General features: G+C 49.3%; 2 protein-coding genes across 6 annotated transcripts; one reads left to right on the forward strand and one right to left on the reverse strand.

Moving 5' to 3' along the window:
* Positions 1-1,396: 1,396 nt before the first annotated feature.
* Positions 1,397-14,056, forward strand: DBNL (drebrin like). 5 transcript variants are annotated; one of them, XM_055557073.1, is made up of 13 exons: positions 1,397-1,570; positions 5,554-5,609; positions 7,394-7,506; positions 8,089-8,163; positions 9,093-9,239; positions 10,058-10,135; positions 10,474-10,625; positions 10,748-10,796; positions 11,200-11,293; positions 11,888-11,983; positions 12,086-12,198; positions 12,448-12,544; positions 13,023-14,056. In XM_055557073.1, the coding sequence occupies exons 1-13, from the start codon at positions 1,488-1,490 to the stop codon at positions 13,160-13,162; spliced, it is 1,293 nt and encodes a 430-aa protein (XP_055413048.1). In that variant the 5' UTR covers positions 1,397-1,487; the 3' UTR covers positions 13,163-14,056. The 5 variants fall into 5 exon arrangements, with proteins under 5 accessions (XP_055413048.1, XP_055413050.1, XP_055413049.1 ...); XM_055557075.1 differs by having other exon boundaries at positions 11,218-11,293; XM_055557074.1 differs by having other exon boundaries at positions 10,751-10,796.
* Positions 14,057-14,901: 845 nt separating this feature from the next.
* On the reverse strand, positions 14,902-17,280 carry PGAM2 (phosphoglycerate mutase 2). The gene is made up of 3 exons (XM_055557078.1): positions 16,820-17,280; positions 16,518-16,698; positions 14,902-15,117 (listed from the first exon to the last, which is right to left on the reverse strand). Exons 1-3 carry the CDS (start codon positions 17,231-17,233, stop codon positions 14,951-14,953), a joined length of 762 nt encoding a protein of 253 aa, XP_055413053.1. The 5' UTR covers positions 17,234-17,280; the 3' UTR covers positions 14,902-14,950.
* Between the last annotated feature and the right edge of the window lie 9,492 nt (positions 17,281-26,772).

Genomic DNA, 26,772 nt, shown 5'->3' on the forward strand with positions numbered 1-26,772 from the left:
TCAGATATGCAGATGACACCACCCTTATGGCAGAAAGTGAAGAGGAACTTTTTTATGGATGAAAGTGAAAGTGGAGAGTGCAAAAGTTGGCTTAAAGCTCAACATTCAGAAACTTCATGGGAAATAGATGGGGAAACAGTGGAAACAGTGTCAGACTTTATTTTTCTGGGCTCCAAAATCACTGCAGATGGTGACTGCAGCCATGAAATTAAAAGATGCTTACTCCTTGGAAGGAAAGTTATGACCATTCTAGACAGCATATTAAAAAGCAGAGACATTACTTTGCCAACAAAGGTTTCGTCTAGTCAAGGTTATGGTTTTTCCTGTGGTCATGTATGGATGTGAGAGTTGGACTGTGAAGAAGGCTGAGTGCTGAAGAATTGATGCTTTTGAACTGTGGTGTTGGAGAAGACTCTTGAGAGTCCCTTGCACTGCAAGGAGATCCAACCAGTCCATTCTGAAGGAGATCAGCCCTGGGATTTCTTTGGAAGGAATGATGCTAAAGCTGAAACTCCAATACTTTGGCCACCTCATGCGAAGAGTTGACTCATTGGAAAAGACTCTGATGCTGGGATGGATTGGGGGCAAGAGGAGAAGGGGACGACAGAGGATGAGATGGCTGGATGGCATCACCGACTTGATGGACGTGAGTCTAAGTGAACTCCGGGAGTTGGTGATGGACAGGGATGCCTGGTGTGCTGCGATTCATGGGGCCGCAAAGAGTCGGACACGACTGAGCGACTGATCTGATCTGATCTGACAATGCGGGAGGCCTGGATTCAATCCCTGGGTCAGGAAGATCTCCAGGAGAAAGAAATGGCATCCTCCTCCAGTATTCTTGCCTGGAAAATCCCATCGACGGAGGAGCCCTGGTAGGCTACAGTCCATGGTGTCGCAAAGAATCGGACACCACTGAGCGACTTCACTTTCTTTGTGGCAGTGTGGCCATCACTTAGTGTTCATTTTTATTCTTCTGCTCATTAATTTTCACACATGCTTCATTCTTAGATAAAACTTCTATTTGGAGTTCACATAGACGATCAAGGGACCCCAGTGCCCGTCACAGGATCCTCTAACAAGTGCCTTTAACCGTAATAAGAGTAAGAAAGTGCTCCGCGAGTGTAACTAATAAAGGGCTGGGTAGTATCTTTCGGCCAGACTCAGAGAGCGTGCCTTGGCTCGGCAGGACAGAGCACGGGGACACGCAGAAGGCCACACCTTCCCTCCATCGCCCCATACAGCTATCTACATACCTCGACTCCCCTGCCCCCCTCCCCCCCCAGGGCTTCCAACCCGCCCGCAGCCCAACAAACGCCCAGCCTACATTCGCCCGCTCACCCTGGGTCCCGCCGGCCCCCTTTCCGCTTCCGGCCGTCAGGGCGGGGCTTCCGGCCGCCGGGCGGGGCCTTGGGCTGCCTTGCGAGGCAGGTCGGGGAAGCGGCAGAGGCGGTGGCGGCGATAGTGTAGCGGAGACCGAGGTGTGGGCTATGGCTGTGAACCTGAGCCGCAATGGGCCGAAGCTGCTGGAGGCCTACGAGCGTGTGGTCAACGAGAAGTCCTCGACCGACTGGTGGGCGACGGGGCGGGCCGGGAGCGGGCCGGGAGCGGGCCGGGGCCGGGGAGCCAGGGCGCGCGGAGCGCTGACTGCCGCTCACCTGCGCCACACCCCGCGAGATTAGGTTCCCACCTCCCTCACGCCGTGCCCCACTGCTTGTGCAGCTTAAACCCGGGTGGGGGCCCGCTAAGTCCCCAGCCCTTCCACTCCGCTAGCCACCGGTCTCGGCCCGCAGGCCTTGTTGGAGCCTGGGCCTGGCTGTGCTTGATGGCTTTGCCAGGTTCTCGTTTCCTGCTCGGGGACTTCCGTGGACAATGGGGCACTTTGAGAAAGCCCTCTCAGGCCTCCTTGAGAAAGCGGAAGCTACATCTGCCTTCATTCCGAATGAAGGGTGGTCTAGCAGCCAGACTGGAAATGGGAGCCTTGCTTTGGGGGCGTCAAACAGAGAAATTCAGGGGTTTAGGTCCTTGGCTCTCCAGGGATTTTAAGAACCTCCCTTTCATTAAGAAGAATACTACTTCATATGCGTGAACTATAGGGGAATGAATGAAAGGAAGATGCTGGTTGTGTGTTTGGAAAAAGCTCCCAACTTCCCTCCACCTCCAGTAACATCCTTTGCTGGAATGTTGGTAGTAGGGCCTTTATAGCACAAAGGGCCTGAATCTGAAATCTCTGGCAGAGCGCAGGGTAGCCCACACATAGACCCTTGTTCTGTCCTGCAGCAAGGGTCGTAGTATGCATAGTAATTCTTTTACTTTCCATATGTCTTAAATTGCATTCACAGACCAGTTTTGAGCATTTATAGTTCTAAGAAATATGCTAAGTATAAAGAAGTAAGGTGACCAGCTTTTAGGAGCGTTATTCCTTTGCCCGGAAAAGGGCTCTCTGGGCGAGGCTGAACAACTGTGTCTTTCTCCAGTTGTCAAGTGCTACTGCTTTCTCATCTCTGCTTTCCCTGGTGCCCAGCCCAGTGGCTTTTGTACAGTGTACTATTGGGATATTGAGAACACTAGTGCCTATCCTTTCCTTCACTCCCAGGCATTTTAGGGAAGAGCTTCAGAATACCAGCTTCCTGGGTCTGCAGAATCTCTGGTGCTACGTCAGTGTGGGCAGGTCTGCATGTACAGACCTGCTGAAAAAATATCTGACCATGTCACTTCCCTGCTTAAACTCCGCAGTGGCTTCCTGTTGCATAAATACAGCCTGGACTCTTTGCCATGGCTGACAGGCCCTGCATGACCTGGCTCCTAACTGCCCCACCTGTTTACCACAACTCTAGCCTTCTTTCGAGAAGGCAGTGGCATCCCACTCCAGTACTCTTGCCTGGAAAATCCCACGGATGGAGGAGCCTGGTAGGCTGCAGTCCATGGGGTAGCTAAGAGTCAGACAGGACTGAGCAACTTCACTTTCACTTTCATGTGTTGGAGAAGGAAATGCAACCCACTCCAGTGTTCTTGCCTGGAGAATCCCAGGGACGGGGGAGCCTGGTGGGCTCCCGTCTGTGGGGTCGCACAGAGTTGGCCACGACTGAAGTGACTTAGCAGCAGCAGCCTTCTTTCTTTTCCTTAAACTTGCAAGCTGGTGTTCCTCACAACCCTTGTTCTTTCTGCTTCCTCTGCCTGGAGTGCCTTTCTACATCATCCAAGGGGGCTCCCCAAACTTTATTTCTCAAGCTCTGGTATTGCCTTTTTGGAGAGGCCTTTCTGGATTCCTGTCCCTTTGGTTGCAGTCAAATATTCCCATCTCCCTGGTTGACTTCCTCAGACACACACTAGACATCCTCATTGATTTTCTTGTCACCTTTTCTCATCACCAGAAAGGGTAGGGTGGGCCCCATCTCTGTCCCAGGTGTAGGGGTACTGAGAGGAGTATAGGAAAAATGGCAGAGAAGGAAGAAGTGGTCTCCAGTCATAAAATTTCACATTCAGAGTGGGTGCATTGGAACAGGCCCTAAAGCAAGGTGGAATAGGGAGCAGACCTAACATCAGCTGTCTATACTGGGTCTTTCTCCTGGGGAAACCAGATTCTTCCCGTGGGTTGTGGCATGTTTGCTCACTTTCTGTACCCACTTCACTACCTGACAATATGTTAGTGTGATGTGTTTGCATGTGTGTTTTGTCTCCCATTAGTAAGTTCTGTGGTTATGTCCTTTTAAGGATTATTCATAGCTGCATTCCATCACTAGCAAGTAACAGGTTTTCAGACTGTTTTTGAAAGTGATTGAATGATAAGGTACTTAGTGCCCCCATGCTCCTTGTGCTGTGTGCCTGCACAAGCCAACACATCTCTCTTTTTTTTTTTTTTAATGTTGATTTAGAAGAAGCATTGTTGGATTGAATGTTGGATGAACTTCTGAACTGGGAACATTCAAGAAGGTGGCTTAGGCTGGAGCCTAGAATAAAGGGGAATGAAGTCAGAGGGGTAGATGGGAGGCATGGGGCGTGGCTTGTTAGCTGCTGGAGCTCTTCTTGGAAAAGCTAAGCCTGAGCCGCAGTCTCTGTTTCTTGGTGCTTGTCCAGTGTGCCTGTCTTCTGCAGCCAAGGTTTGTGGCCTTCAAGAGGAATGGGCTTCTTTCCTCCAGGAGGAAGGCTGGTCAGAACTCTGGCCACCAGATTCTGGAGGTCTACAAGATCTTTAGACCTGGGTATAATTTCTTCTGACTTTCTTAGGCTTAGGCAGCTCTACCCAGTGGTGTTTTCTAGGCCCTTGGAAAGCTGAGTGGAATTTGATTTGGTTCCTCTCAGACTGTTGACCCTGCAGTTTCTGTCTGGCACACCTGTGCTCTGGAGCATGGGGAGATGACACACCAGACTGGGTTTTGCCTTTGACTTACTGTCCCATGGATTATCACCTTCACCTTGGGGTCTGCCAGCACTCTCTGGAGCTGAGCTTCTGCAGAGTTCAGGTTGATAGCTGGGCTTTATGTGGACTGCATGGATGCTGTCTCTTCTAGAATGTTCTCTTTGACTAACCTTTGTTCTGGTCAAAGGACCTTCCATGGCCCAGATTTAATACAATTTACCATACTTCTCAACACTTACAGAGCAGATTTAAAAGCCCAAATCTTTGCCAGCGTTCTTATGAATAGTCTTATAGAAGGAAGGTATGACCCAGGGTCACCTGTGGAGACCTGCGGCTCTGCTAGGTTATAGAACTTGCCCATAGGAGCCTGTCATGTGAGGAAACTGACTTCATGTTGAGTCATGGCCTCTATGGTTTCTGATGCCGAATGCAACCTATAAAATTCTGCATTTGCTGGAAGAGTTTCAAGCCCAGACAGACCTGCTCCACCAACCTTTCAGACTTTCCAGAAGACTGCAGACATGCACAAGGGCATTGGTTATTAAAAATGCACGTATTTCTCTTCCCTACTTCTCCTTGGTGTGCTCTGGTTTCAGAAATATGCAAGTATCTTTTGCTTGTTCATATGGACATACGTGGGCTTCCCTCATAGCTCAGTCAGTAGAGAATCTGTCTGTAGTGCAGGAGACCCAGTTTCGATTCCTGGGTCGAGAAGATCCCTGGAGAAGGAAATGGCAGCTCACTCCAGTATTCTTGCCTGGAGAATCCCATGGACAGAGGAACCTGGCAGGCTACAGTCCATGGGGTCACGATAGTCTGACACGACTTAACGAGTAAACCACCACCACCGTTGACATACATGGTAGCCAGGTAAATGTTTCACGCATAAATGTGTAGAACTTTGCCATAAAATTTCACAGCCTAGTTTTCTGCAAAGTAGACGCATGCTTCCTATCTCCATAGATTTGGTCCTCACGACAAGCTGCTCTGGTAAGTTGGGCTAGTTCCAGATGAGAAGGCTCAGCTCTGGGAGCCCCAGCAGCCTACTGAGATCCTGCCTCAGAGTGGGGCTTGTGTCAGCCCAGTTGTTACTGTCAGGCTGAGCTCTTGGGGTGCAGCTTGAAGCTTTGGTGGGTTCAGTGAGGGCACAAGGTTACCAGGGCACTGGTTATAAGCTTGTTTGTGTTTTGTTTCAGGGCCCTCTTTACTTACGAAGGAAACAGCAATGACATCCGTGTGGCTGGCACTGGGGGTGAGTATGGTCAAATGAGGAAGTAGATGGGCTACAAGAGCATCAGGAGATGGGGGGCGGCGCGAGAGTTGTGACATCAGAGCTCTCTCTCTGCTGGCATTGACGCCATCACAGCAGGAGGAGGGACACTCAGGGTGCAGATGTATTCCCTGCACATGGCATGACCAGTGGCACCTTCCCTGGCTAACGAGGAGCCTGCCTCACATCAGTGTCAATGTTGAGGAATTCCCTGCTCCCCTGATCTGAGTGACTGCAGCCAGCCAGGCAGGACAGAGGCTTTCCCCCAGCAGTGTGGAGTCCATAGTGCCCACAGCTCCTTCTGGCTTGCTTTGGGTTTCAGATGTTTCTAAGTGCAAATACCTACTCTTTGGCTGTCTCTGCCTGGAGGTGCAAGGCAGCAGTGTTCTCTGTGTCATAATTGGGAAGAGCTGAAATGGGGAATAGGCCTGCCCTCTCTAGCTTGCAGACAGCCCAAGGCCTGGCCTGTGCTCTGTCCTTATCCCCAGGCTGTAGCTGAGACAAGATGACAGTCCCGCAGAGCTGGGTATTAGTGGAGAAAGAGAAGGTACAGACACATCCTTCCTTCTGCCCCTTTTCTGATGGACTGAATATCTGCTGGGCATACCCTCACCTGGGAGAGGTCACATCAGTGTATATGGTCAGCTGGGATGGGGTGACCTGGAAAAATGCTGTTCAAATACAGAGTGATAGGAAGTCTTGGGAAGAACAGGCTCTTGGCCAGTGCTGGGCAGAGGGCTATAAACTGTAGATCCCCCACCTCATACCCTTGACTCCTCAATTCTCAAGGCCAGCTCACCTGACCTGAGTGACATAGCTTCATTATTCAGTGCATGCTCACTGGCATGTTCTCTGCTTGCTGCATGAATGATTCTAGTAACTTGTTGGTAGAAAACCTCTTCCATGAGCAGTTGTTCTTGGTGGTCGTCTTTCTAGAAGGACTGCCATTGACAGTGGTATCAGGTGCACTGTGATGTCATAGGGAACTGAGAGTTGCAGAGTTCAGTTTTCATGCCACCATTCACAGTGGTATTCACAGGCTCTGCTGTGGGTGCCCAGAGCAGGGCTGCAGGACTGCCCCAGGTTCTGTGGAGCCCAATAGATAAAATACCTGATCCAGCACCTTCTCACAACCTGGGAATGTTTGGGGTACCTGAGAAGAATCCAGAACTCCAGTACATGATGGGGCTTACAGCCTAAGTGTCAGGGTAGAGTGGCATAGGGTCGTCCACTCCTATTTCCACATCATTCCCTTATCCCTACTCAGAGTCTAAGAGCTGAGCCCCTATATGGCTATGGGCAGTTAACATCTGCTCAGGAGCCTCTGGGTAGCCCTGGAGTCTGAGCAGACATGTAAGGACAGGGTGACTCACAGCAGGCCCTGCTGTCCCAGGGCAGTTAGTGGAGTTCAGGCTGTGGTAAAACTATTGCAGAGCTCCTCCATTGGAGGTCTGGTGCCTGCCTGGTTTGCAGCAGAAATGACATTTTTACTTCCAGAATTACCTGTGGGTTTGCAGGAGGAGTGATTTTTAGACTAGTGTAGCTTAAAAATCACTTGAGGTGCTTTTCACAAATGCAGACCCTGGGTTCCATCCAGTTCTCATAAGTCAGCTTCATGGGGATAGGCCTAGGAATCTGATTCTGTTTCAGATAGAACTGAGAACCTTGGCTTAGAAGCAGCTTGGGTTTCCTTTCCTGGTGGACTAGGTGCCAGGGTGGGCGTGGGGTGCCTGGGCCACCTCTGACTCTCCTTGTGACTGCTGCAGAGGGGGGCCTGGAGGAGATGGTGGAGGAGCTCAACAGTGGGAAGGTGATGTACGCCTTCTGCAGGGTCAAGGACCCCAATTCCGGCCTGCCCAAGTTTGTCCTCATCAACTGGGTATGTAGAACTTGAGGGCTTCCGAGTTCTCATCTAGATGTGATCCAGAAAAACTCCCTTTTCTTATTTCCTTCTTTGCCTTTTGTGACTGGAGCAGGGGAGAACTTGACTTCCCAACAGCTTGAATCTGGTGACTGAACAGAATAGTGGGTTCATTCAGTGTGGCCCAAAGGGCACCTGGGGCCTTACTTGTGCAGACTTCACTGTCCTGGCCCAGAATTACTCCTGTAAAATGGAGTACAGGCAATCATAGGACACTCTTGTCCTTGTCCCTTTCAATGTAGTCATCCTGAGGGAGCAGAGGGCCTGGATAAGGGCTAGGAGGGCTCTGGGAGTATAGGACAGGGACTAATGAAATGGCTCCCCTGGGTGGGGACTACGGAATTCTAAGGAAACTTACCACAGGTGACCATCCTTCTCCCAGACTCCCCCTAACTTGGAGTTTTGGGGTCTCACCATGTCCTCTGCTTTAGGATTGCAGTTTTCTCTTTCCTGGAACACAGGGAAACTGCTGAGTCCCTGGGGTGGGCGGTGACTTTGCAAGGAGACCTGGGTCACACCGAGGAATGTGCTATGTTGCAGACCGGTGAGGGCGTGAATGACGTGCGGAAGGGAGCATGCGCCAACCACGTCAGCACCATGGCCGGCTTCTTGAAGGTGAGTGCTGCTCCGTACGGGGCCTTCCAGCATTCACCAGATCCCCAGGTTCCAGGGTGTGAGTTAGCGGGAATCCCATCCAGAGTTGGAAGTGTGCCTTACATCTGAGGCTGCTCCACTCTTGCCCAGGATGTAGCCAGAGCCCTTGCAAGCTGGTCTCACTGGGGACGAAGGACCACAAGGAGGCCATGCTGGAGCAGGTCTTACGGCAGGGCTAAGCCTTGGGTTCCACTTGTTTAATGAGTACAAATTTTCAGCAGTACTTTCAGGATCTGGAGGAGAAGGATAGTTGCTTATGTCCACAACCTCAATGTGCATGTTCCCTTTAATGCTTTTTTTTTCTAGTCCATTTCTGCATATATTTATTTTAGTCATCATATAATGGAACTTTGTTTCATTTCAAAAGCATTGTGATCAAAAAGTATTTGTTGTTCACTTGTTAGCTTACTCATTGCATTTCTTTGGTTACTGGCAAGGAGATGCAGGACTTTGTTTTCTGGTTCTGCCAACATTTCTTCAGATGGACCTCAGTTTCTCCATCTAGGAGGTAAAAGAGAGGGTCCCAAGCTTATTGGTATTTAGTACCAATAAGGTCATAGTTCTCATTTCTCATGGAGAAATAGTAACTTGCTTTTTGCAGAAAATGTGCTTGTTTCCAGGTGCCTTTTGAGGTTAGTTTTCATTCACTAGAAAGAAGCTCTTTAATGCCAGGGCTGTCTTGTAGCACCACTGAACAGGCCACACTGTGGAGGGCATGGGCCTTCCACGAAAGCTGGGACAAGAACAGTAGGTTTCCCTCAGCTTGTTTTCCTGAGGCCTTGGTGAGACCAGGCCTCCTGACCCTGAGCCCTGTGCAGACTGAGGTGTGCAGCCTGTCCTCTCTCGGGGCTGCAGTGGTTTTTTTTCATCAAGTCCTGCTCCTGCTGCAGGGGGCCCATGTGACCATCAATGCCAGGGCCGAGGAGGATGTGGAGCCCGAGTGCATCATGCAAAAGGTGGCCAGGGCCTCAGGTGCTAACTACACCTTCCACAAGGAAAGTAGCCGCTTCCAGGACACGGGCCCCCAGGCCCCAGTGGTGAGTGCTATGTGGGCCTGAGGGCAACCGGACAGGAGTGTGCAATCCCTAACTTCAGACTGATTAAACCCACATTCAGTGCTTTATTCCCAAAGGGACTGGGCTGCCACCTGTCTGGCCTCTAGTCCTGGAGCCCGATTGAGGTGCCTGTGGTGACCCTGTGCCTGACAGAAGCAGGAATTCCCTCCTTGAGGCAGGCACCAGTGTGCGTGAGGAGTGGCCTTTCACCCTGTGTGGTGGTGCTGGAGCCTCTTATGCTGCGCCTGTGTGGTCAGGGGTTCTCTACAGAGAAATTCCATCCACCCTCCAGGCCATGGCACCAGAGTATCCTGTGCAGCCCTGGACAGTGGTTGCTTTGGAGAAACTCCTGTTGGTGTACAGGGCAAGCCTCTCTTGAGTTGTGGCCAGACACCTCTGGGCTTGTGGCCTGGTGCTTGGTGTGGAGCTGAGTCTCCCAACACAAAGCTGAGGTTCTTGGGTATTCTGTGGGTGCTGCATTGCAGTTAGCTGTCTGAGGGGACCCCTATCCAGAGTTTGCCTCAGCACGGCCCAGCTTCCAGGATTCTCAGGCAGGCCCAGGGGCCTTTCCTGCCTTGGCGTCCGTGCACAAGGGTCTGGTGCAACCAGAGACGACTCCAGTTTTCTCTGGGGCTGAGCATCCCCACTTGTTTTCCAGGGCCTTTCAGGCTGTTTTTGTTTCAGGCCTCCTTAAGAGGCACTGGGCCAAGCGCACTGCTTCCGCCATGGCCATCACAGCAGTTCTTAGCCATTCTGTGCTCCTGTCAGTGGCCCTGTAGTGAATTCTCTGTCCCTCTCAGGGCTCAGTGTACCAGAAGACCAATGCTGTGTCTGAGATCAAAAGGGTTGGCAAAGACAGCTTCTGGGCCAAAGCAGAGGTAAGTGCTGCCCAGGGCATAATGATGAGAGCTGGCATTTATGAAGCATTGTCTGTACACCAAACATGAGCTGCTACATCTCAGTATTTCTTATGATAAGTTCACTGATATTTGTTCAGTAAGGGATTTGAATAAATAACCCTTTTAGCACCCATTTGCAAATGGTTGAACTAAGGGTTAGAGGTGTTAAGTAACATAGCTAGTGGGCGTCGCTTTAGAGCCCACACTTGACCACAGCCTATGCAGCCTACCTGAATAGGACAGGGGTGAGAGGGCAGGTCTATGTTGCTGGCAGTGCAGAGGCTGAGTGGGACAGGCGGGTGCGACTCTCCCTGCAGAAGGAGGAGGAGAACCGCAGGCTAGAGGAGAAGCGGCGCGCGGAGGAGGAGCGGCAGCAGCTGGAGCAGGAGCGCCGGGAGCGGGAGCTGCGTGAGGCTGCCCTCCGGGAGCAGCGCTATCAGGAGCAGGAAGGCGAGGCTGGCCTCCAGAGGTGAGGTTGGGGCTGGCACCTACCCAGAGGGGCTAACTCTTCTTCTCCCTAGGAGTGTCCCCCAGAAGCAGGTAAGGAGTATGCTGAGGCCAGGCTGCAGCTCTTCCCTTTGCCCCTCCCAGCAGGAAGTATGAACAGCATGAGGTGGTTTCAAGGAACAGAGAGGAGCAGGTGAGTCTTGGATGCTCCCACCTTGAGAGGCCAAAGTAATACGTGGAAGCTCGTCCAGGACAGGTGTGCAGGCTGCCTGCTGGGAGCGATGATAGCCATATGGATTCCTCCAGATGCACTCATCTTGCCCCACAGGCCCAAGGGAGGGGCTTCCTTTAAGGGGCCTGCAGGGGGCTAGGCAGATCTGAACCCAGGACACGTGGTGTCTCAGAGCTGGCAGTGGAGAGGAGGCTGAGGGCAGAAGTTTGGCCCGATGTGGGTCTCCTGTGGTCCTGGAAAAGACCTGTGAGCCCCTCAGCTTTGGGGTGTTGCTTCCTGACCCCCCTGCACAGCTGCAGGGAGCCAGGCAGGCCGATGGACTCCTGGGCCTCATTCACTACCGGGTCCACGTGCACTCCTCTAGGAGTTTGTTTGTCCACAGCCAGCACACCCACGGGAGATTTTCAAGCAGAAGGAGAGGGCCATGTCTACCACATCCATCTCCAGCCCCCAGCCAGGTGAGACTTTCCTTGGTCCAGCTGTGAAGCAGGGGATGGCCGAAGGGGTCTGGGGTCCCAGTACAGGCTGCCCTGAATTAGTGACAGATGTATCAGAACGTGAAAGGGATAAGTAAGGAGAGCCTGTGCTCGTGTGGGTAGCTTCTGGGATGCGAGCCTGGGACCCAAGTGTCACCTTCCTGCTCTTGACCTCTTCCTCCAGAGACCTGGTAGGACAGGAGGGGCCATGTGTGGCTCTGGAAAGAATACTCACCAGTCCTAGCCCTGTACACCTGGCACACCTCCCGTGCTGGGCTGTTATCTGGGCCTCAGGGGCCTTGATCAGTCCTCTCTCTGGCCCTCAAAGGCTGTATCAGACTACACTGCTGGCCAGCTCTCGAACACTGTACAAAGCCCACGATACACGTATATGATGTGTGCATGCTAGGTAGTATTCCTGTAGCTGTTGCATGTCCACTTTCACTCCCTGTGTGATGCTCACTGTCCCAGAACAGGTCCCCACTCTGAGCAATACAGAGCACAGAAAAAGCAAGTACTTGCTTCTTCCTCTTTTCCAGCTGTGTCATGTCTTACATGTTTGCCATTGGTTTGTAGGCAAGCTGAAGAGCCCCTTCCTGCAGAAGCAACTCACTCAACCAGATACCCCCATCAGCAGAGAGTCACCTCATGCCACCTCAAGGCCCAGGGCAGGCAAGGCTGTTGGCTGCCCCGTTGGGGGTTGAGGGTGGAAGGGAGACGTGGGCTGTCCTCTCCCCTCCCCTGGATCAGAGTGAGCTGTGTCCCCTCACACAGATCTCCGCGAGGAGCCGGTGCCCAGCATCCCTCCGTGTTCGGTGCAGGTGGAAGAAGAGGCTGTGTATGAGGAGCCCCCAGAGCAGGAAACTTTCTATGAGGAGCCTCCAGCGGTGGGTTCTCTGCAGCAGGGCAGATTTGTGAAGGGGCTACATACCCAGAAATGCACTCCTTGGCTCTCCCATCATGGGACACCTAACTTCAGTGACTCACTACCTGTGAATTATCTTGCTTAGATCTGGAGGAGGCCCTGTCCCACGTGCCCTCCCCACAAGTCTGTGGTGAGCCCTGGTCACAAGCAGGGTTGAATCTGAGGTAATCAAGACCTCAGACTTTGCTTCTTCTTTCCCGTCCATGGGCAGGTGCAGCAGCAAGATGCCAGCTCTGAGCCCATTGACCACTACCCTGGGCTGAGTGGGAAAGGGCTCTGTGCCCGGGCCCTGTATGACTACCAGGCAGGTAATGTGCTGTCCAACCACCTCAGACCACAGGGCTCAAGATCAGGAGGCAGGATTTAGGGGTCCCCTCAAGGAAATAGCCCTGGGAGGTGTCGGAAATGAAAACAGGAGGGTGAGAAGGAAGAATGGGTGGGTGTCCTGCACAACTCAGGCCTCCCCACATGCTCTGAGCAGCTGCTTGCTGTCCACTGGTGTGAATCCTGGTTGCCCACTTTGTTCCGGAACTAGAAATATGACCAGAGGGATGGGTCAAGCCTGGATGCTGGTACCCCTCCCATTGACCTTGGGTGGAGGCTTCGGGGAGCAGGCTGATGTGTGGAAGTGCTATACTCTAGCCTTTCACTGGGACAGCGGTCCCAGAGCCAGACTGTGTAGAAAGATGTGTCCTTGGGGACTGGCCACAGGAGCAGCATCAGGACAGGCTGGTGGCCAGGGTCCCTGAGCTCTCAGCACAGCATCTGGGCTCACCTTCTTTGCAGCCGACGAGACCGAGATCTCCTTTGACCCTGAGAACCTCATCACCGGCATTGAGGTGATTGACGAAGGCTGGTGGCGTGGCTATGGGCCAGATGGCCACTTTGGCATGTTTCCTGCCAACTATGTGGAGCTCATTGAGTAAGGACTCTCGACTGCTGGCTGAAGCCAAGGGCTGTCCTTCCCTTCCCCACCCAGATGTGATTTCCTTCTTGCTGGAAGAGGTCGGGTGAGGGTTGTATATGGCACTTTTCCAGGAATGGTATCTGCTGATGAGGACAAGCCCTCTGGCTCCCTCTGGCTTGGGTGGCTTGGCCTCTGTTACCCCAAATGCAGCAATAAGCTGGTGATCTCCAAACGTGCTACCAGAGCTTCCCAAACTCGATCCAACCAGCCTGGCCCTTGACTCCCAACAGAAGACACTGAGCCAAGGCCTGCCCAGAGCCAGTCCTCAGTAACCTCTGCCCCTGGAGTATGGCACTGCCAGGTGGCGGGGGTCTGAGCAGGGGCACCTCGAGGCCTCCTGCATTTGCCTTTTTTTCCTATTCCTCTTGGCTCCAAGGGATGATTTCTATAATTAGAATGTCAGTGATCATTGGGAACAATGAACTTAGTTTATGACCAAAGTCAGAGTGGGTCATGACAATTTTGACCACAGTCTTTCTGGATCCTACTCTGTCCTCCCCATTTCTTTGTCCCTCTGCCTGGGCTGTAGGCAGTGGAGACAGGGACAACCAAGCCCCCATCTGAATATATGAAGGAGGAGGTGAAAACATCAAGAGACACTGCATTTCCTTCCATGTGGCTCAGTCTTGTCTCCTGGCCCCAGTGTGCCTGAGAGGTTCAGGAAAAGTAACCTTGGTGGCCTGTTGCTGTTGTCTTTCCTTATTTCTGCCCCAGCCCACTCATGTCTGCTTTGGAGTAACACCTGCCCCACACAGGCGCTAGCTCTGATCCACCCTGTTGTAGCCCTCACGTGTACACCCTCTGACCGACCATTAGCCACCTGAAGAGGCATAAAGATCTACATGTGACTGAAGTCAGCCTCCTGCATCTCAGTTCTCTGGGAGGGGCCGAGGACCACTCTGATCCCTGCCATAGGGAACTTCCCCTCACCCAGGACAGCCCATGTCCCTGTGTGCATGGAGCGAGGCACCTGCACCACCACATCTGGGCAATTACAGCTCCTCCTGCTAGTGCCGGACGGAAGCAGCGTAGGACAAAGGATGTGCTGAGGAGGCTGCCAGCCCCACCCAATGGGGCCGGTGGCCAACCCCACTGCCCCCTCACCTGTCTGGCTGCAGATGGCACTTATGTCTACTTAGGCTGAGCTGCAGGCAGGTCCCACCATGTCCCGATTTCCTAGGACAAACTCCAAGGCTCAACCCAGCCATGGGAGCTCCATGAATCATGTATTGCCAGCTTTAAGGCCACGTGTGGGCTTATCTGTCCCTGGACAAGGGGACACTCATAGGGCAGGGCCCAGGGTACCATCTTGCCCTTCCCACCATGGGGCTGCAAAGATAGTAGAGGACAACCAGTGTGAAGGAAGTGGTGTCCTGGCTGCAGTCCTGGCTCACCACGGGGTGGGCTGCATCATTTGGACACCCCTTAGGTGACCTTGGGCACTCTTAATTTAGAGGAAGGCTACCAAGTGGCTCTTCAGCTTCAGGGGTTACGTGGTGAGTTGTCAGGAGCCACTTGATAGCCAGGCATAGGGAGTGTCTTGGCCACCACCACTGGGGGTGGGTTGGGCAGGCAGCACGGGCCTGGGGCTGTGCTTGTGGCATCCCAGGCTGCAGACCTGTGGAACTAGCCCTGAGTGAGTGCTGGGGTAGAGGGTAGGCATCTGCCAAGCCACCTGCTGGACGTCTGGGGCCGTGCTGAACTTGACGCTGTGGAAGGAGGTGCCTTTATTGCCACCGCCCGCCCTTCACTTAGCCTTTCCCTGGGCAGCCACAGCTTCCATGGCCTTGCGCACGGTCTCCTCGTCCCCCAGGAAGCGCATGGGCTTGGTGGGCTTCAGCGCCTGGTCCAGCTCGTACACAATGGGGATCCCCGTGGGCAGGTTCAGCTCCATGATGGCCTGGTCCGACATCCCTAGACCAGAGGAACAGTCCTTAGCCCCGTCCAGCCTGCTGACCAGCTAGCCACCTGCTCGTGCATTTAGCAGGTTTCGTGACCTTTATGGGCCACAGTGCCGTCAGCCAGGCAGCAATCCTCCCACTGGCCCTGACAGCAAGGCCACAGGAGTATGCCCGAAGAAGGTCAAGGCAGCACTGAGACAGCAGCCTACAGAAATAGCTGTGGCGAACCAGGGACTTCACTCCACCCCAAGCTGTCTTGATCTGGGGCAATGCCATCAGCCCCCTTGGCCCAGCGTGAACTCTGGCCAGACTCTGGATGTTTGGGATCAGGGAAAACAGCCATTTGGTTTCTAGAGAGTTCTAGTTTCTGGACATTCTAAGCAAAGGAGCACTGGTGCATTGGGGAGGGGGAGGGGGCAGGGAGGGACAGGGAGAAGGGCTGCTTATGGCCACGGCGGATGGGAGGTCCTGCCACGTGTAAAGGAGAGATCTCCGAGGAAACCCAAGCCTGCTGGCCTCCAGTCCGTGGCCTGGAATAGCAGCTCGACCTTTGGTATTCCTGTCACCCCACTCTTAATGCAAGGAGAGCTTAAGAGAACATGCTCTGGTCAGTGCAAGATCCCAATCAGCTTTGCCTCAGTGCATTCATTTCTCCTAGACCAGGCTGCAGGAAGTCCCAGGAGGGAGGGCAGGTGGTCTTTCCATCCGCTAGGCCCAACGCCAAATGTGAGGCACTTGTGTGGACTCAGCATCAGAAAGGCAGCTGGGGCGTCCATGAAGGAGCCTGTCATGCTGGGAGGTGTTGCTCTCTTTTAATGAAAGCCAAGTTACAAACCTAAGGTCTCTAGTGTTCTCCATACCCTGTTCCCTTCTTTTGACTAATCTGTTTGGAGTGGGTGTGAGCCGGGGTGTGGGCAGGACCTTGCCCTTGATTACCATTAACATGACTTGACCAAGTTCACTCAGCAAACTGGGATTTAGAACCAGATAGCCCTGTCTTTTCAGGAGTTGGTGTCCTTCAGCAGGATGCCAGCCCCTGGGCCTTCCCCCTTCTCACCTAGGGCTTGAGTTTGGGAATCCAGGCCAGTGGACCCCTGTACAGGGCCTGAGCCCTGAGTCTGGTGGCAGACATTTTCACCCAGAATCTTTAGAAGGAGACTCATGTTACATGGCATCCCAGTACACAGAGAAATTTTTTTTTTTTTTTTTTAAACAGAGGTTTCTCAACCCTCCTGTGAACTGGAGTTCACAATTAAAAAACCCTACCCTGATGCTAATGTCCACAAAGCTGCCTCAACGAAGTGACTGTCCCTTCTATGAAAAGAGCAGTCGGGGGCTGATTGGTTCATGGGTTCATGGGAATGTGTCATCCCACCCGCCTCTGCCCATTCCGAATGTGAGGATGGGCCTCACCTTCCAGGTGCTTGACGATTCCCCGTAGGCTGTTCCCGTGGGCTGCAATGAGCACTCTCTTGCCAGCCTTGATCTGAGGGGCGATCTCATCATTCCAGAAGGGCAGGGCCCGTGCAATGGTGTCCTTGAGGCTCTCACACGTGGGCAGTTCCCCGGCTTTCAGGCCTGCATACCGACGCTCCTGGGGGCATCCATGCTGCTGTTCACTCCCCAGGTGGGCACCCCCGCCTCAACCCGGCTTCCATCCCTGAAGCCCTGGTCCCCAGGCCTTCCCTTTGCCCTCCCACAGCCCAGCACCTCACCTTGCTGATGGACTTGTAGTAGGGGTGGTTCTCATCCATGGGGGGTGGTGGGATGTCAAAGGAGCGCCTCCAGATCTTCACCTGCTCCTCCCCATGCTTTGCAGCTGTCTCTGCCTTGTTGAGGCCAGTGAGACCCCCATAGTGCCGCTCGTTGAGGCGCCAGGAACGCACCACAGGCAGCCACATTTGGTCCGTCCCATCCAGGATGGTCCAGAGGGTGCGTATGGCCCGCTTCAGCACCGATGTGTAGCAGATGTCAAATTCCATCTTTGCGTCCTTGATGGCCTGGGCCCCCCTCTTGGCCTCCTCAGCCCCCTTCTCGCTCAGCTCTGCATCAAACCAACCACAGAAGCGATTCTCCTGGTTCCAGGTGCTCTCGCCATGCCGAACCATCACAAGGCGGTGGGTAGACATGGTGGTAGAGACTGGTGGGCTGTGGACAGGGGCGGGTGACTCCAGGGTGCCCCAGCTTTATAACGGTCTGTCCCCAGCCCCCGCCCCAGCCAACTGCCAATCAGCATTCCAGGCCTGACAGGCGGCGGCAGGTGGCCAGTAGCAGAGTTAGGTGTAAGGCAGGCCAAGAGCTGGACTTAAAATAGCCTCACCAGTCCCCACTGCCCACAGCCCAGGCTGGGTGGGGCTGCTGAGCAGGGCTGGGTGTGAAGAACAGAAGCCAGGGCTTCTGACAAACCTGAGATGCGTGAGCTAGCAGAAACAGAGGGACTCTGGGGAAAGACCCCCAGAGGTTGGCGCTCCCAGCCCTGTCACCCTGTTTGCTCCCAGGGAACTTGTCACTCCTAGGCAGAGGCACAATAAAATCCTAACTGCTTTCTTCAAGTCACTCAACACAATTGGGGCACAAGCCTGCATTTCAGTAAGGATACTAGTATGCTGTCAAAGGAACCAAAGTATGTAAGTATGCACACGTGTTTGCCCACCCACGTGTGTGTGCCTGTGAGGACGTGTGTGTGTGCATGCATATACTACATGTACACATATTTGTGCCTTGCACTCACACCTATGTTGCCTGTGTGCTCACATACGTGCATACTTGTGAGCTGCCACAAGGCTCCCCCTGTGGCTCTGCTCTGTTAACCTATGAATGGGGTCTGTATATTGGCAGGGGACCTTCCGCAGCACTCCTGACCTCCCTCCTCAGGTCCCTCTTGCCCTGGCAGACTCTTGCTCTGCCTTACCTGCTCACAGGATGGGTCGTATAGAAGCCTCTGGCTGACAGCCAGGCTGGGAGGAACTCTCATATCTCCACTAATCCCCTCAAAGGACAGGGGAGAAGGAAAGGGTGCTGTGGACAGAATGAGGGAATGGGTGAGGGCCGCAGCCCTGAAGGGAGAGGTCTGGCCCTGTGGGAAGTGGCAGCAGCGTGGGGCAAGGGCTGAGGTGGGTTTCCAGGGCAAATGAGAGCTGCGGGCCTGGCTGCTTGGGCCAAAGAGGGGCAGAAGGTTTTCAGCTTTCACATCCTTTTGTCAAGTTCTTACCCACATCTGCCACACTCTCCCACCCTACCTGCCTTCATGCAAGACAGGCATATTCTCAGTTGAAAGTACCTTTAAAAAGAAAAAGAAATCCAGGACTCAGAATCAGAGGTACTGTGTATTAGGTCTGTACCCAACTTAACAGAAGCATACAGAGGTCAGCTGAGGTTGGGACTTGGGGGCAGTAGAGTTGGGTACAGGCCCAGGACTTCTGCATTCAGTTTTTGGGGGGACAAGGGCCGCTGGGGTCTTGGCAGTGAAGAAACCAAGCAGAGGGGCAGGGTTAAGATGCCAAGTTGCAGCTGCACCAGCGAAGAACCAGTCTATAGAACAGCAAACAAGTGTGTGGTAAAGAGGCATGGAGGGCCTGGGTCATGTGCCCTAATGAGTGAGAATCACTGGAGAGTCTGAAGCATGGCTGTAAAGTCAGTTGCAGCTGTGGGGGCAGGATTGCAAGCCAACGGCCCTGGTAGAGGTGGTGGCTTTGGCTTAGGTGCAAATGAGGCTGCTTAGCCTGGGCTGGGTGCAGATGGCCTGGTGAGGAGGTGATAGACTGGGGAGCCAGTGGGCTTACTGCAAATCAAAGGAAGAGATGGGACATGCCTTTCTGTCTGTCTGAGGTATGTTGAGAAAACAGGGGACCTCGAAGTTTTAAGATCGAGAAGACACACAGCTCCTCAATCGTGGCACACTTCAACCTGTCTCGTTCATTCAAAAAAGTATTTGCTGGGCATGTCTAGTGTGCCAGGGCTGTTCAAGCAGTGGGCAAGCAAGGCTCTGCCTGGGGGGGTCTCCATCCCAGTGATGGGACATGGACAACAACATGATGTGTGTAGCATGGTGGACAGTTAAGAGGTCCATGGAGAAGCAAGCAAGGGGGCGGGAGGACTGCTCTTTAATGGGAGGATGGAGTGAGCACCCTCCACTGGTCTCCCCATGAGCAGAGCTGTAAATCCTGGACAGAGGCAGAATGCAGATCTCAGAGAACTGAAAAGTATCAGGCAGATGAAGCAGGTCAGATTCAAAGTTGCATGTTTTTTCTTCCAGAATTGCCCAACTTGAAACCTAGGAGTGTGCCCAATGTGGACAGAAAGGGCTCCAGAGAATATCTCTGGTCCAAGGAATAGAAATAAAGTTCCTACAAGCCCCTTCCTTTTCTCCCCTTCTTACCACCACAGCTCCTGGGCAGTAATGTGGAGGTGGCCCTGTCAGCCAGGCAGGTACCTAAAACCCTGAGAGAAGAGCTACCCTCTAGCCAGAGGAGGAGAGTCTGCAAGAGTGCATGGCAACTACCCACTGCTTTCTCTCTCTGCTCTCCTGCAGCTGAGGACTGCATGCAGCTACAGGAGCTGTGCAGCAAGCTGGGGGATGGAGGAGGAATAAGACCCCAAATTGCTGGCCAGTGGCCTTGAAAAGCAGGGGCCAGGGAACTGTCAAGTATCTAGGTAAGCATGGAGAAGAGACAGATTCAGTGAGTGATCCAGTACAGTTTTACAAGTGAATTCCTGGGTCCCTGCACTTGTGGGCTTCGACCTAGACTAACTCATTGGTGACCTGATTATCTGCCAAAATGATAAGATCAACGTTCTCCTTAGAATTTAAACGGACTCTCAATATCCAAAATACCTAGGACAATTTTGTATGTGGCAGTCTAGTTTTTCCCAAACCATTTATTGCATGTCCTTTCCCTATTATTGTCTATTCTTGGTTCTTTTGTTGTGAATTAGTTGACCACTCATGGGTTTATTTCTGAGTTCTCTATTCTGTCTGTTGGCCTATGTGTGTGTTTTATGCCAATATCATACTTTTTTGATCACTGTAGCTTTGTAATATAGTTACAAACAGCTGTGTATCTCCAGCTTTGTTCCTGTTTTTCAAAATTCCTTTAACTATTCATGGTCTTTTGAGGTTCCAAACAAAGTTTTAGCTTTTTTGTTTGTTTGTTTTCTCTTTTGAGAAAAATGCCACTGGAATTTTGATAGGGACTGTATTGAATCTATAAATTGCTTTTGGTAGCATGGACATTTTAGCAATATTAATTCTTCCAGTCTATGAGCATAGAATAGTTTTACACTTATTTGTATCATCTTCAAATTTTTCATCAGTGTCTTAGGTTTCAGTGTATAGATCTTCCACCACCTTGGTTAAATTTATTTCTAGTTATTTTATTCTTTTTGATACAATTGTAAATAGGATTGTTTTCTTAATTTCTTTTTCTGCTATTTTTTAGTATATAGAAACAACTGATACTTGTATATTTTGTATTTCAAAACTTCATTGAGTTTATTAGTTCTGACAGTTCTAGATTTCTCCTAGATTGTTGAATTTGTTGGTATATAATTGTTCGTAGTAGTTTCTTAAGATCCTTTATGTGTTCTTAGTTGTAATGTATCCTCTTCCTCTTTCATTTATAATTTTGTTTGATTCCTCTCATTGATGAGTAGCTAAAGTTTTGTCTGCTTCATTTCTTTTTTCTAAGAACCAGCTCTTTGTTTCACTGATATTTACTGTTATCTGGTCATTCATTTCTGCTCTGATTTTTGTTACTTCTGTCCTTCTACTAACTTTGGACTTTTCTAGTTCCTTGAGGTGTAAGGTTAGATTGCTTATTTAAGCTCTTTCTTTTTCTTAATGTAGGTGTATATAACTATGAACTTCACTCTTGAACTGCTTTTGCTGCATTCCATATGCTTTGGTATGTTGTATTTCCATTTCCATTTGTTTCAAAATATATTTTGCTTTCTCTTTTGACTTCTTTTTTGATTCATTGATTATTCAGGAGTATATTATGTCATCTCCACATATTTGTGAATTTTCCAGGTTTCTTCTTGCAGAAGAAATTTATTAAGAAAATTGTTTAAGAACTTTGTCTGTAGATATGACCTATCTTGGAGCATATTCCATGTGTGTTTGAGAGGAATGTGTATTCTGTTGATAGATGAAATGTTCTGTATATGTCTGTTAAGTCCATTTGGTGTAATACATAGTTTTAAGTCTAATTTTTCCTTGTTTTCTGTCTATATGACCTATCCTTTGTTGAAAGTGGGATACTAAAGTCCCCAATTATTACTCTGTATTTCTATTTTCCCTTAATGTCTGTTAATATAAACATAAATATATTTAATAAAGATGTAAATTATACAAATATATAATAATATACATATATTAAAAAATATATATTTGCTTTCCCTGATGCAGGTACAAAATATTTTTGGGGGGGTATTCATTTTTTTTTTTTAAATTTTAATTGGAGGCTAATTCCTTTACAGTATTGTGGGGGGTTTTGCCATACATTGACATGAATGAGTCATGGGTGTACATCCTGAACTCCTTCCACCTCCCTCCCCATCCCATCCCTCAGGGTCATCCCAGTGCACCAGCCCTGAGCACCCTGCCTCATGCATCGAACCTGGACTGGTGATCTATTTCACATATGTTAATATACATGTTTCAATGCTATTCTCTCAAATCATCCCACCCTTGCCTTCTCCCACAGAGTCCAACAGTTTGTTCTTTACCTCTGCGTCTCTTTTGCTGTCTTGCATATACAGTCATCATTACCATCTTTCTAAATTCCATATATATGTGTTAATATACTGTATTGGTGTGTTTCTTTCTGACTTACTTTGCTTTGTATAATAGGCTCCAGTTTTATCTACCTCATAAGAACTGATTCAAATGCATACTTTTTAATAGCTGAGTAAATATTTAAAATTACCCTTGTTGGATTGACCCTTTTATCTTTATACAATAACCTCTACATCTCTTTATATATGTGTGTGTTTATATATATACAGAGAGAGAGCAAAGTAAATCAGCTATATATATGTATGTATATCCACTGTTTAGATTCTTTTCCCAGATAGGCCATTATAGAGTGTTGTGTAGAGTCCCCTGTGAAAACAGTAGGTCCTTATTTGTTATCTTAGTTTTGTTATTGAAGTATAGATGACTTACAATGTTGTGCCAATTTCTGCTGTGCAGCAAAATAACTCAGTTATACACATATATACATTCTTTTTAAATATTCTTTATCATTATGGTTTACCACAGGATATTGACCATAGCTCCCTGTACGTTAAGACCTTTTTGTTTATCCAGTGCAAATGTAACAGTCTGCATCTACCAACTCCAAACTCCTGGCCCCTGTCTCGCCCTACCCACTACCTTGCCAACCATAATCTGTTCTCTGTTTCTATGAGTTTGTTTCTGTTTTGCAGATAGGTTCATTCCGCATATGGCAAGTGAAATCTCTCAGTTGTGTCCGACTCTTTGCGACTTCCTGGACTGTAGCCTGCCAGGCTCCTCTGTCCATGGGATTTTCCAAGCAAGAATACTGAAGTGGGTTGCCATTGCCTTCTCCAGGGGATCTTCCCGACCCAGGTATCGAACCCAGGTCTCCCACATTGTAGGCAGATGCTTTACTGTCTGAGTCACCAGGGAAGTCATTCCACATATAAGTGATCAGTTTCGTTCAGTCGCTCAGTCGTGTCCGACTCTTTGCGACCCCATGAATCGCAGTATGCCAGGCCTCCCTGTCCATCACCAACTCCCGGAGTTCACTCAGACTCACGTCCATCGAGTCAGTGATGCCATCCAGCCATCTCATCCTCTGTCGTCCCCTTCTCCTCCTGCCCCCAATCCCTCCCAGCATTAGAGTCTTTTTCAATGAGTCAACTCTTCGCTTCAGGTGGCCAAAGTATTGGAGCTTCAGCTTTAGCATCATTCCTTCCAAAGAACACCTAGGACTGATCTCCTTTAGGATGAACTGGTTGGATCGCCTTGCAGTCCAAGGGACTCTCAAGAGTCTTCTCCAACACCACAGTTCAAAAGCATCAATTCTTCAGCGCTCAGCTTTCTTCACAGTTCAACTCTCATATCCATACATGATTACTGGAAAAACCATAGCCTTGACTAGATGGACCTTTGTTGGCAAAGGAACATCTCTACTTTTCAATATGCTATCTAGTTTGGTCATAACTTTCCTTGCAAGGAGTTAGTGTCTTTTAATTTCATGGCTGCAGTCACCATTTGCAGTGATTTTGGAGCCCAGAAAAATAAAGTGTGACACTGTTTCCACTGTTTCCCCATCTATTTCCCATGAAGTGATGGGACCAGATGCCATGATCTTCGTTTTCTGAATGTTGAGCTTTAAGCCAACTTTTTCACTCTCCTCTTTCAATTTCATCAAGAGGCTTTTTAGTTCCTCTTCACTTTCTGCCATAAGGCTGATGTCATCTGCATATCTGAGGTTATTGATATTTCTCCCAGCAATCTTGATTCCAGCTTGTGTTTCTTCCAGTCCAGCATTTCTCATGATGTACTCTGCATAGAAGTTAAATAAGCAGGGTGACAATATACAGCCTTGACGTGCTTCTTTTCCTATTTGGAACCAGTCTGTTGTTCCATGTCCAGTTCTAACTGTTGTTTCCTGACCTGCATATAGGTTTCTCAAGAGGCAGGTCAGGTGGTATGGTATTCCCATCTCTTTCAGAATTTTCTACAGTTTATTGTGATCCACACAGTCAAAGGCTTTGGCATAGTCAATAAAGCAGAAATAGATGTTTTTCTGGAACTCTCTTGCTTTTTCAATGATCCAGTGGATGTTGGCAATTTGATCTCTGGTTCCTCTGCCTTTTCTAAAACTAGCTTGAACATCTGGAAGTTCACCATTCACATATTGCTGAAGCCTGGCTTGGAGAATTTTGAGCATTACTTTACTAGCGTGTGAGATGAGTGCAATTGTGTGATAGTTTGAGCATTCTTTGGCATTGCCTTTCTTTGGGATTGGAATGAAAACCGACCTTTTCCAGTCCTGTGGCAACTGCTGAGTTTTCCAAATTTGCTGGCATATTGAGTGCAGCACTTTCACAGCATTGTCTTTTAGGATTTGAAATAGCTGAACTGGAATTCCATCACCTCCACTAGCTTTGTTCATAGTGATGCTTTCTAAGGCCCACTTGACTTCACATTCCAGGATGTCTGGCTCTAGGTGAGTGATCACACCATCGTGATTATCTGGGTCATGAAGATCTTTTTTGTACAGTTCTTCTGTGTATTCTTGTCACCTCTTCTTAATGTCTTCTGCTTCTGTTAGGTCCCTACCATTTCTGTCCTTTATCGAACCCATCAGAGTGATATCATATGTTATTTGTCTTTCTTTTTCTGACTTATGATAATAATCTAGTTGCATCTGTATTGATGTAAATGGCATTATTCATTAATTTTTATAGCTGAGTAGCAGTCCATCATATGTATGTACACATCTTCTTTATCTGTCCCGCTGTTGATGGACATTTTGATTCTTTTTATGTTTTGGCTACTGTGAACAGTGCTGCTACTATGAGCAGTGCTGCTATGAATATAGGGGTGTATATATCTTTTTGAATTATAGCTTTACATTTTTTTTTCTTTTTAAAAAAAGTATTTATTTTGATTGGAGGCTAATTAACTTTACAGTTTTGTGCTGGTTCTTGCCATACCCTGACATGAATCAGCCATGGGTGTACATGTGTCCCACCAAACTGAAGCCCCCTCCCACCTCCCTCCCCACCCATCCCTCTGGGTTGTCCCAGAGCACCAGCTTTGAGTGTCCAGCTTCACGCATCGGATTTGCACTGGTCATCTATTTTACATATGGTAATATACATGTTTCAATGTTATTCTCTCCTATTGTCCCATCCTTGCTTTCTCCCACAGAGTCCAAAAGTCTGTTCTTTACCTCTGCGTCTCTTTTGCTGTCTTGCATATAGGGTCATCATTACCATCTTTCTAAATTCCATATATATATATGTTAATATGCTGTATTGGTGTTTCTGTTTCTGGTTTACTTCACTCTCTGTAATAGGCTCCAGTTTCTTCCATCTCATTGGAACTGACTCAAATGTGTTCTTTTGTGTAGCTGAGTAATATTCCATTGTGTATATGTACCACAGCTTTCTTATCCATTCATCTGCCGATGGACATCTAGGTTGCTTCCATGTCCTAGCTATTGTGAACACTGTGTACTGGGGTACACGTGTCTCTTTCAATTCTGGTTCCCTTGCTGTGTATGCCCAGCAGTGGGATTTCTGGGTCATAAGGCAGTTCTATTTCCAGTTTTTTAAGGAATTTCCACATTATTCTCCATAGTGGCTGTACTAGTTTGCATTCCCACCAACAGTGTAAAAGGGTTCCCTTTTCTCTGCATCCTCTCTAGCATTTATTGTTTGTAGACTCTTGGATAGCAGCCATTCTGACCAGCATGAAATGGTACCTCATTGTGGTTTCAGTGTGCATTTCTCTGATAATGAGTGATGTTGAGCATCTTTTCATGTGTTTGTTAGCCACCTGTATGTCTTCTTTGGAAAAATGTCTGTTCTTTGGCTCACTTTTTGATAGAGTTGTTTATTTTTCTGGTTTTGAACTTCATGAGCTGCTTGTATATTTTGGGATTAATTGTCAGTTGCTTAGTTTGCTATTATTTTCTCTCGTTCTGAAGGCTGTGTTTTCTGACTGGTGTGAGGTGATACCTCATTGTAGTTTCAACTTGCATTTCTCTAATAATCACTGATATTGAACATCTTTTCATGTGTCTGCTGGCCATCTGTATGTCTTCTTTGGAAAAATATCTAAAGTTTTTCTGCCCATTTTTTGAATGGATTTTTTTAGGGAGTTTTTTTGTTATTGTTTGAACATTCTTTGGCATTGCCTTTCTTTGGGATTGGAATTAAAACCGACCTTTTCCAGTCCTGTGGCCACTGCTGAGTTTTCCAAATTTGCTGCTGAGTGCAGCACTTTCACAGCATTGTCTTTTAGGATTTGAAATAGCTCAACTGGAATTCCATCACCTCCTCTAGCTTTGTTCATAGTGATGCTTTCTAAGGCCCACTTGACTTCACATTCCAGGATGTCTGGCTCTAGGTCAGTGATCACACCATCATGATTATCTGGGTCGTGAAGATCTTTTTTTGTACAGTTCTTCTGTGTATTCTTGCCACCTCTTCTTAATATCTTCTGCTTCTGTTAGGTCCATATCATTTCTGTCCTTTATCGAGCCCACCTTTGCATGAAATGTTCCTTTGGTATCTCTGATTTTCTTGAAGAGATCTCTAGTCTTTCCCATTCTGTTGTTTTCCTCTGTTTCTTTGCATTGATCGCTGAGGAAGGCTTTCTCATCTCTTCTTGCTATTCTTTGGAACTCTGCATTCAGATGCTTATATCTTTCCTTTTCTCCTTTGCTTTTCACTTCTCTTCTTTTCACAGCTATTTGTAAGGCCTCCCCCAGACAGCCATTTTGCTTTTTTGCATTTCTTTTCCATGGGGATGGTCTTGATCCCTGTCTCCTGTACAATGTCATGAACCTCAGTCCATAGTTCATCAGGCACTCTATTTATCAGATCTAGGCCCTTAAATCTATTTCTCACTTCTACTGTATAATCATAAGGGATTTGATTTAGGTCAGATCTGAATGGTCTAGTG

The sequence above is a fragment of the Bubalus kerabau genome, chromosome 20, assembly GCF_029407905.1.
Source record: "Bubalus kerabau isolate K-KA32 ecotype Philippines breed swamp buffalo chromosome 20, PCC_UOA_SB_1v2, whole genome shotgun sequence".
Lineage (NCBI taxonomy): Eukaryota > Metazoa > Chordata > Mammalia > Artiodactyla > Bovidae > Bubalus > Bubalus kerabau.